At 38.5% G+C, this 10,506-nt stretch overlaps 2 protein-coding genes across 3 annotated transcripts in view; one reads left to right on the forward strand and one right to left on the reverse strand.

Annotated features, from left to right (window-relative positions):
* Positions 4,672-9,237, forward strand: LOC107629060 (dihydropyrimidinase-like). The gene is made up of 13 exons (XM_016331750.2): positions 4,672-4,818; positions 4,913-5,086; positions 5,818-5,869; positions 6,323-6,592; positions 6,718-6,929; positions 7,103-7,223; positions 7,348-7,435; positions 7,516-7,594; positions 7,761-7,848; positions 7,944-7,984; positions 8,091-8,143; positions 8,400-8,556; positions 8,785-9,237. Exons 1-13 carry the CDS (start codon positions 4,735-4,737, stop codon positions 8,974-8,976), a joined length of 1,611 nt encoding a protein of 536 aa, XP_016187236.1. The 5' UTR covers positions 4,672-4,734; the 3' UTR covers positions 8,977-9,237.
* The window catches only part of LOC107632328, a 7,508-nt gene continuing 6,094 nt past the window's right edge, over positions 9,093-10,506 (reverse strand). The window contains exons 2-3 of one of the 2 annotated variants that reach the window (XM_021117863.1): positions 9,918-10,193; positions 9,093-9,341 (exon numbers count right to left, since the gene is read on the reverse strand). In XM_021117863.1, coding sequence (XP_020973522.1) covers positions 9,279-9,341; positions 9,918-10,193 — 339 coding nt within the window. In that variant the 3' untranslated portion in view covers positions 9,093-9,278. The remainder of the gene's footprint in view (positions 9,342-9,917; positions 10,194-10,506) is intronic. The other variant, XM_021117864.1, reaches the window with a different exon arrangement.

Raw genomic sequence — 10,506 nt, forward strand, 5'->3', positions numbered from 1 at the left:
TTAAATGTATAACTGGTAAACTCGTACGAGTCTACGAGTCGAGTCTAGGTCAGCTCCACGAGTTTACCTAGACTCGCGAGTTTGACAACCTTGGGTCTGTCAAGAGGTCGGTTTCTTCCTTGCTTTTTACTAGCATGTCGTCTACGTAGACTTCCATTAAGTTCCCGAGGTGGGGGGCGAACACCTTATTCATCAGCCTTTGGTACGTGGTCCCGGCATTTTTTAGTCCAAATGGCATGACCACGTAGCAGTAGTTTGCTCTAGGCGTGATGAATGATGTTTTTTCTTGATCCGACTTGTACATCGGGATCTGATTGTATCCCGAATAGGCATCCATAAACGACAAGTATTGATACCCCGAGCTAGAGTCCACTAGAGTATCAATGCTTGGGAGTGGATATGGGTCCTTGGGACATGCCTTATTTAGGTCGGTATAGTGACGCACATCCTCCACTTGCCGTTTTGCTTCTTGACTAGTACTACGTTTGCTAGCCATGTTGGATATTTAACTTCTCTGATGAAGCCGGCTTCCAGGAGTGTTTGTACCTGCTCCTCCACCGCTTGAGCTCGTTCTGGGCCGAGTTTGCGTCTTCGCTGCTGCACAGGTCGTGATCCAGGGTATACCGAGAGTCTGTGGGACATGAGCTCGGGGTCTATCCCTGGCATGTCGGAAGCTTTCCAGGCAAAGAGGTCAGAATTATCTCTTAAGAGCTTTGTCAACCTTTGTTTTAGGTTTTCTTCTAGGTCGGCTCCTATGTTGGTATTTTTTCCTTCCTCTTCGCCGACCTGTACTTCTTCAGTTTTTCCCCCTGGTTGTGGCCGCAGCTCTTCTTTGGCTCTCGTGCCGCCGAGCTCTATGGTGTGGACTTCCTTGCATTTTCCTCTTAGGTTCAGGCTTTTATTGTAGCATTTTCTTGCCAATTTCTGGTCTCCCCGTACCGTTGCTATGCCCGCATATGTCGGGAATTTCATGCAAAGGTGGGGGGTAGATACCACTACTCCGAGTCGATTTAGGGTAGTTCTGCCAATCAATGCATTATATGTTGACCCTACGTCGACGACTATAAAGTCTATGCTCAGAGTTTTGGATTTTTTCCCTTTCCCAAAAGTCGTATGGAGGGGCAGGAATCCCAGTGGTTTTATTGGCGTGTCTCCCAAACCGTATAGGGTATCGGGGTAAACTCTTAACTCTTTTTCATCCAACCCTAGTTTGTCGAACGCGGGCTTGAAAAGGATGTCTGCTGAACTTCCTTGGTTTACCAGAGTTCTGTGGAGATGGGCATTTGCCAGGATCATGGTTATCACCACTGGATCGTCATGTCCATGGATTACTCCTTGCCCATCTTCTTTTGTAAATGAGATAGTTGGGAGGTCGGGTGCTTTGCTCCCGACCTGATAAACTCGCTTGAGGTGTCTCTTGCAAGATGACTTGGTGAGTCCTCCTCTCGCAAATCCTCCCGAGATCATATGTATGTGCCTCTCGGGGGTTTGTGGTGGTGGGTCTCTTCGGTCCTCGTCATCCCGCTTTCTTTTCCCATGATTGTCCGACCTTTCCATGAGATATCTATCAAGTCGGTCTTCTCTGGCCAACTTTTCTATCACATTTTTGAGGTCATAGCAATCATTTGTTGAGTGGCCATACGTCTTATGGTACTCACAGTAATCGCTGCGGCTTCCTCCTTTTTTATTTTTGATGGGTCTGGGAGGTGGCAGTCTTTCAGTATTGCAGATTTCTCTGTATACATCCACTATGGAAACTTTTAGAGGAGTATAAGAGTGATATCTCCTTGGTCTGTCGAGACCGACTTCCTCTTTTTTCTTGGGCTCCCTTTCTTTCTCTTTTACCGAGTGGGGGTGCCCAGGTCGCCAACTTGGCTCTCGTAGTCTGGCATTCTCCTCCATGTTGATGTACTTTTCTGCTCTTTCTTGTACATCGCTCAAGGAGGTGGGGTGCCTTTTTGATATGGACTGCGAGAAGGGACATTCTCTAAGTCCATTTACTAGTCCCATGATGACTGCCTCCGTGGACAGGTCTTGAATCTCCAAGCACGCTTTGTTGAACCTTTCCATATAGTCCCGTAAAGGTTCTCCGACCTCCTGTTTTATTTTTTCAGGAGGCTCGGTGCGTGCTTTACTTTATCCTTCTGGATGGAGAACCTCATTAAGAACTTTCTCGAGAGGTCCTCAAAGCTGGTAACCGACCTTGGAGGGAGGCTATCGAACCACTTCATCGCCGCCTTTGATAGGGTGGTCGGGAAAGCTTTGCAGCGAGTTGCATCAGAAGTATCAGCCAGATACATTCGACTTTTGAAGTTGCTTAAATGATGCTTCGGGTCTGTGGTTCCGTCATAGAGGTTCATATCAGGGCTTTTGAAGTTTCTTGGAACTTTTGCCCTCATTATGTCCTCACTGAATGGATCCTCTCCTCCCAGGGGCAACTCTTCTCGGTCGCCATGGGGTTCCGACTTCTAAAGAAAGATTCTAGCTTCAAGAGTTTTTCTTCTAACTCTTTTCGTCGCTCTATTTCTTTCCTGAGATTTCGCTCCGCCTCTCGTTGTCGCTCTAATTCCTGTTCCAGCTGTTCTAAACGACCTTGGTGGCCGTGGACCAACTCCATTAGCTCGGCTGCAGGGGGTGGCCCTTCCTTTCCTGATTCTCGTCCCTCCGAGGAGTTTACATTTGGGTTTTTTAACCCAGAGGTGCCTTCTCTATGTTGGTCGTTGGCTCCTTAGTGAAGGGTTAGGTCCGCGTCGTTGTTTCCGGTATCTAGGTTTTCTTGTTCGGAATCGGACGCTGTATAACCATCTTCTGGTGAATTGTCCGCCATTACTGGTTGATCTCTCGGGTCTCCGGCAATGGCGCCAATGTTACGATGGGTAACCGGAGATTAATGGGTTGGACTCGTCAGGCTAGCTCAATCGTCTGAGGAGGGAAGCCTTCGAAGGGATTCGCGCTTCTGGGCCTCCGTCCGACTTGTGAGTACGAGTGAATGGGGGGTGGTACCTGCAAAGACACTTCGATGCCTAAGTCAGCAAGGGTATAAGCAGGTCTAGAGAGTATTGGGACTTAGAGATACCTGAGGGGTGTCAGTGTATTTATAGTGGTAAACCAATAACCACCGTTGAAGTAGATCCACCTTTTAAGGTGGATAACCGTCCCTTTATCTTAGAGAAGTTGAGATATGGCTCCTGGAAGTGGGTGAGAGATTTTAGGGGTAGTTACTCATTTGAATGAGTGTTTATCTGCCAGCTAATCTTCGTCCCTGACTTCTTTAGAGCAGGTCGTGGCAGGAGCCGACTTCTTTAGGGGAAGGTCGGTGTAGGGTGAGACTCAATTCTTTGAGTTGAGTCTTTCGTTTGGACCTGTGCCTTAGCGTGTCAGGGTATGAACAATAACTAACACAGATTATAACAAGTCCAAGCATTAAAAAAAAAAATACAAATAAACAAATCACAATCTCTTTCCGAATCAAAAGGAAATTTGAAAGTAACAAACTCATTACTTAATTTCTATACATAAAAAATATTGTCATTGAGCTCATAAAGTGAAAACCCAAACATTTCGGCCATCCAAATATACAACAAACTGAAAATTGAATGGTATAATATAACATAAAAAGAAACAACTATATCTAACAGGTATATCTTTTTTGTGAAAGAAAGTTAGACAGAATGAAGGTTAGTCCATTTTAAGATCAATGTATATCATAATACTTAAAATATCACAAAAAGAAACATCAGGTTTTTTGTTGAAATGCACCATTCATATATAAAACAAGTTTCCCTGAGGTCTGATATTCATCCAATGGGAAATTTGATAGCAAAATTATTGTTTCTCGGTTAACTCAATACTCGCAGTTTTTATAGGCATTATTGTTTCTCACTTTAACTACATTTTTAAATAAATAGCTAAACTGTTAGACTCTAAATAAACCAGGGAATCACTCTTTTAGCTTACTCTAACTAGCATATAAGGCTTAATAATAATCATCGCTTCATACAGTATTAATCTAAACAACAGCAACAGCAATATTAGTATAAAGAACAGCAACATCAATATTATTAATCTAAACATATAAGGATGAATAAAAATTATGGTCAAAGCAATATTAACCTAAACAATAAAATCATCGCTCATGCACAACAGCAATAGTAAACACACTAATTTTTTTCTTTGTTTTAGTTCTTTTTTTTTTTCTTTTTTTAATCGAAACATGTGTTGAATTTTAATTAGTAAAACTCAATCAACTTAAAAAAATATTTAATTACTTTGTTATTTCCTATAATTTTGCAAAATTTTCAATTAAATCCTTATACTTTTTTATCTTTTAATTGAATCTTTGTACCAATTTTTTTTTCTAATTAGATCTCTTTTGACAGTAATTGATTTAATAGCATAAGAACCCAATTAAAAAAAAATTAGTCCAAAGACCCAAATTAAAAGAAAAAAAAGTATAAAGATCCAATTAAAAAAAATTTGGTGCAAAGACTCTATTAAAAGAAAAAAAATATAAAAACCTAATTAAAAATTTCGCAAAACTATAAGAATTAACAGAATAATTAAACATTAAAAAAAATTTAGACTTCTTTAAATGAATAGTTTATTTGTTTAGAACAATGATAATGTTAAATTTTTTGAAAATATAAAAACTTTCTTTACCTTTTAAAACGTGAGGCATTGAAGAAGTGCTTCAGCCGTTGGCTCTGAACCCAAGCGTGAGTTGAGTAATCAGTGATGGCGAGCTTCGTATCAGAACTCCTTTGTCCTCTCTTCATCTTCTTCTCTATCATTCAATCTTCACTCTCTCAATCTAACCAGGTTTTTATGCGTGTTTCGTTCTCCATTCAGTTGCCATTCATGTTCTTGTGGATTCTCTTTATCACTTTGATTGGAAATTGTGTTTGGTTTTCAGTACTGTGATGCTGGATTTGAATATGAGAGTGGCTCCGCCACCGCGTGTGGAAGTGGAACCGCACCGTCGAAGTTGTTAATAAAGGGAGGCACTGTGGTCAACGCTCATCACCAGCAACTTGCTGATGTTTATGTTGAAGACGGTATCATTGTTGCTGTCGAACCTTCTATCACTGTATGTCATGCGTTTATCTCTTCAATTATTTTTATATAAGATATAAGATTTGTGGTTGCTGGTTAGGGCTAGCATTGTTTTTACTTCTGTCTTGAGCTTTCAGAATTGATTCTAGGTAGGGTTCATTATATATCAAATTGATTCTTAGCTAAGATTCATAGTCTCTTTACGAGTGATTATGAAGGAAGGTAACAGATTTGTGGTGGTTCTCTGAGAATCAATTCTTGAGAAACATCACCAATGGTTATCCAATCATGAAATTGATTTTGAACAAACATGTTAGATATATAACCATTCATGTTGTCTCCTTCTATCAGCTTAAGCTTTTGGGATAAGTGGTTTCATGACATGGTATCAGAACTCTATGTCCGAAAGGTCTAGAGTTTGATCTTTGGTGAATCCCAAAAGTGAAAAATTAAAAATAGCATAAGGCAAATAAAAAGAGAAAAAAATGCCTATGCAAAAATCAAGCAAAACTTAAAAGAAGCTCTTGCTTGAGGAAGAGTGTTAGAGATATAACCGTTCATGTTGTCTCCTCCTATCAGCTTAAGCTTTTGGGAGGAGTGGTTTCTAGAGTGGATTTTGAACTACTCCAATGATTTTCCAAGCATGCTGATGAGTTCAAATCAGATTAGTTCTGATATAGTGTGTTAAGTACTGGTGGTTTAGATGAAAAGAAAAGAAAAAGTTGTATCTTGTATGATTTGTTTCTTAATTGATTTCATCGGCAGGTTGGGGATGATGTGAAAGTGATCGATGCCACTGGGAAGTATGTCATTCCAGGTTAGGCCTTGTGACATTCAATAGATGTCGATTGTTTTATGTGTCAGTGGAAGTTCTGATAAATTTCCAGCATGTTGAGTTCCAAGCCTGTTCATTTTCATGTTTTTTATCCAGACTTGTTATGACCTTCACCTGTGTATCTTCCTCTTTTACAGTTATTGATTAAATTTTTTACTGTTTAGTCAGATAGAAATTTTGATATAATCATTCAAGTGTGTGTAGGTCACAATAATCACCTCAAAAGTTACTATATGAGTACACCTGATTGGTTGACAGTGTATCAAGATTAATCTCTACTAGTATTGTAATATTGTTCGAGTTTCACATTTTTTATGTTAGTCCTTTACCTCGTACCCTCGCACTTGTTGGATCTGAGATTCATCTGATTCAAGTTATGGTGTCTCGTTTCATCTTTTACCTGACTCTACAAATGCTTCTTTTGTTGACCAACAGGAGGCATTGATCCTCACACACACCTAGATATGAGTTTTATGAGTAGTGGAACAATAGACGACTTCTTCAGTGGTCATGCTGCAGCGTTAGCCGGTGGGACAACTATGCACATCGACTTTGTTATACCAGTGGATGGTAGTTTAACGGCTGGTTATGAAGCCTATGAAAGGAAGGCAAAGAAGGCTTGCATGGATTATGGTTTCCATATGGCTATTACCAAATGGAATGATGATGTTTCAAGAGAAATGGAGATCATGGTCAAGGAGAAAGGTCTTAATTCTATTTCCGTATTGCGATTTGGATAATCTGGTTGAATATGGGGCGATAGGTATTTCAAATTCAGAAAACTTTGGAGGAATTTATCTTATTCGTACATGTATGTTTTCTGTTTTCAGGTATCAACTCGTTCAAGTTTTTCATGGCATACAAAGGAGCTCTTATGGTCAATGATGAGCTTATTCTGGAAGGATTTAAGAGATGCAAGTCCCTCGGCGCCTTAGCTATGGTCCATGCAGAAAATGGAGATGCTGTGGATGAAGGCCAAAAAAGAATGATAGAACTTGGAATAACTGGTCCTGAGGGGCACGCCCTTTCAAGGCCTGCAGTGGTAAGTTCTCATATTTCTATTTGTTATGTCAAACCACATTTAATTGGAACATTATTAGATTGATTGTGTTTTCTTTTCAAATATCCTACAATTTGTGCAGTCTAGAAAGTATCTGTCTCTTCATGTTTTATGGAACATGAATTATTTCTACTTTGACTTGCATATCTGTGTAGTTGGAAGGAGAAGCAACTGGACGCGCTATTCGCTTGGCAAATTTTGTGAACACCCCGTTATATGTGGTTCATGTGATGAGCATTGATGCAATGGAAGAAATTGCAAAGGCCCGAAAGTCAGGTTTTCAATTTAGATCACTGTACCATTATGTTTAATATTCATTGATGTGACCTTTTTAAGCTTCTTTTTGGGTTCTCTGATGGCTTAGTTTTAGTTGGGTCACTTGTTTGTGTTGATGCTGCAGGACAAAGGGTTATCGGAGAACCTGTTGTCTCTGGATTAGTCCTCGATGAATCATGGCTTTGGCATCCCGACTTTAGGACTGCAGCATCGTAAGTGACTTCACTTGTTTATTTGTTTTTCTTTTCCTTTTAAGTTTCGAGAATGTAAGTGATATCATTTCATGTTTCAGATATGTTATGAGTCCCCCGATTAGAAGTAAAGGACACGATAAGGCACTTCAAGCTGCCCTTGCAACCGGAGTTTTGCAGGTTTCAATAATTTTTCAGCAATAAGAGTTTGATCAAAGTAGTTAGGATTCTCTCACATCCATGCAATACATCCTATCCAATTTTGATCATTTGTGATCTACATATTATGTCTGTCCTCAGCACACTATGTTCTTTTAACAATAGTTTACCTTTCGCAAATTTGCAGTTGGTAGGAACTGACCATTGTGCCTTTAATTCCACCCAAAAAGCTTTAGGAATTGACGACTTCCGGAAAATTCCCAATGGTGTCAATGGTAATCACACCTTGCACATGATTATTTGTGATCTACAAAGAATTCTAATTGATTTATTGTTTATTATTAATTTGCATTGCAACCTGAAATTATAGGTATTGAAGAAAGGATGCATTTGGTATGGGATACTATGGTGGTAAGATCATAATTTCCAGCTTAGCAATCCCTAAATTTTTTGTTGGAATTACAATAATATGGAAGAGAGGATGTCTTTTTTAACTGTAGTTTACTGTTTATCACAGGAATCTGGCCAAATATCAGTCACCGACTATGTCCGGGTGACAAGCACCGAATGGTATGTTTTGAGTTGATCTAAAGCAAGGTAATCAAACTCGAGAGTTTACCATTCATGGAGCTTAGGTAAACTTGAATTGTAAAGCTCTGCTCGTAAACTCAATCTGAGAATGTATTAACTCGAGTTTGATAACCTTAATCCCAGAGTAAAATCTGGCATCCAGTTTTTGCTTTATTGTTTTTATTTTGGTTGGAAAAAGATATTTCTTAAAGAAGCCAAGTAGTATTAATGTTTTCAATTCTTACAATCATCTCAGTGCTAGAATATTCAATATATATCCAAGGAAAGGAGCAATTCTTCCGGGATCTGATGCAGATATCATAATCCTCAATCCAAATTCAAGCTTTGAGATATCAACAAAGTCACACCACTCCAGACTTGATACGAATGTGTACGACGGAAAGAAAGGAAAGGTACTTTTTTTTTTTAATTATAACCCGGTCCCTCATGAGATTGAAGTTAATCAAATTCACAGTAGCAGCATTAGTGTTAAGATCCATTGCGGTTCAGAGAAAAAGAATGGCGAGGAAAATCAACTATAGAAGTGTTGTTTCATAAACTCAATTTGTTCGTGGTCTATTTCTTTCTCTCTTACCTTTTTTGTTGCCTGTTCCATATATCAATTACTTTTCGTTTTTCAGGGGAAAGTTGAAGTGACCATATCTAGAGGGAGAGTTGTATGGGAAAATAATGAACTGAAGGTTACTCCAGGTACTGGCAGATACATACCAATGCAACCTTATAGCTATCTCTTTGATGGATTGGACAAGAAAGATTCCACATATCTAAGTTCCCTTAAAGCACCAGTAAAAAGAGCCAAATCTTCCTCTTAAAACATTCAGCTATCCTTTTCAGTTTAAAAATAAAGAAAAATGTTACATGTTCTTGTACATGAATTTAGAAAGCATTACATGTATATAAGTATGTATGCTTCATGTTCTTCTTTTCCACTGATATAATGTACATTTTTGCTTACACTTTGTACAATAGCTCAATCAATAGTATAGAACACTTGGTTTCTGTTGAGCCTGTCTCATCTACACACAAAGTCTCACAGAAGTTATGAATGGATCCATTTATGATGATTCAATATAGAGTGCCCTTGATTTTGAAAATTCAAGGAGTGGCTTTATGATTATTCTATCACATATCGTGGCCTAATACAGCAATCTATGAAGGTTGGGATCCTTCTCCTCCCCTGCAATGAATGAGATAATACACAACATGGGAATTAGAAATTTGTTTTTCACCTATCTCCATTGAAGTCAATTCTCCTTCATCTTCCATGTTATTTGAAACAGAAATCTTAATAGTATGTTTTAATAGTTCTTACCTCAACCCATTTGTCTTCTATGGCATTGCCCTAGGATTGGTTGGTTAGTCCTATTTCCTCTAGAGTGCCGAATTAGGGTGGTCATTTTTCAAAACTTTTTAATAGAGTGACGTTTTAATTATACTAACATTTCATGTCATTAGGGTTGATGTTATGTGGTTTTGGATTACAATTCAAAATCTTAATTGTAGTCGCAATGCTGTTATTATAATATCAACTACATTGATATAACGAACGACTTAAAACTTGCTTTAGATAGCTCCATCTAGTAATGATCCATGCGCGTTGATCAAGGGGTGTATGGACCAGAACTAAGTGGAGCATATCAAATCATACTAAGAATACATTAAACTATCAAAGATTCAAGAACTTCCAAATTAAGATCTAGAATTGCATAAGAAGTTAAGAACTACTAATAACTAATAAGAAAGAAAGTCTCACCATGCCAAGAGGTTCATCTTGATGAGTATGATTAACATTAATAGCATTAGCATGAGATTTTCCTTGAGCATGATTAGCATTAGCATTAGCATTAAGAAACTCTTCCTCACTCCCAAGGCTTGCACGCTTAATTGATTCAGTCAAATCATTCTTCATACTCTTCTTGTTTGCACGTGCTTGAGCAAAAACCATTGAATAGTTTGTAGATCCTGGATCCCTCTGATCCCACCCTCCAAATTGAGGCACAGAACTCACTGAAGAAGGAGCCTTTTTCTGCTATGCAAACACAATTCAATAGCATCATAAGTCACTAATCATTATTATCATCATCATCAACATAATGGCATAGTTTTTGTTTTAATTGGAAGATCAACCTTGAACTTGTGTTGGTTAATACACCCCTTGATCAACGCACATTAACCATTACAAGATCAAGAATTCAAATCTTCCAATGTATCATTCTATAACCATTATGTTACATATTAATATTAGTAAGGGCAATTTTTTTTTTAAAAGGAAAAGATATATAAAAAAAGGAACTAATTGTAAAACTTCAAAGACGGCGAGGCTTCGCCTCTTGTTCGTGCCA

Source organism: Arachis ipaensis, chromosome B03, assembly GCF_000816755.2.
Source record: "Arachis ipaensis cultivar K30076 chromosome B03, Araip1.1, whole genome shotgun sequence".
NCBI classification, from domain to species: Eukaryota; Viridiplantae; Streptophyta; class Magnoliopsida; order Fabales; family Fabaceae; genus Arachis; species Arachis ipaensis.

Coding starts and splice junctions, on each gene's coding strand:
- LOC107629060 (XM_016331750.2), top strand. CDS start 4,735: ATGGCGAGCTTCGTATCAGAACTCCTTTGTCCTCTCTTCATCTTCTTC. Junction 7,436..7,515: donor GACTTTAGGACTGCAGCATC/GTAAGTGACTTC, acceptor TTCATGTTTCAG/ATATGTTATGAGTCCCCCGA. Junction 7,595..7,760: donor TTGCAACCGGAGTTTTGCAG/GTTTCAATAATT, acceptor GCAAATTTGCAG/TTGGTAGGAACTGACCATTG.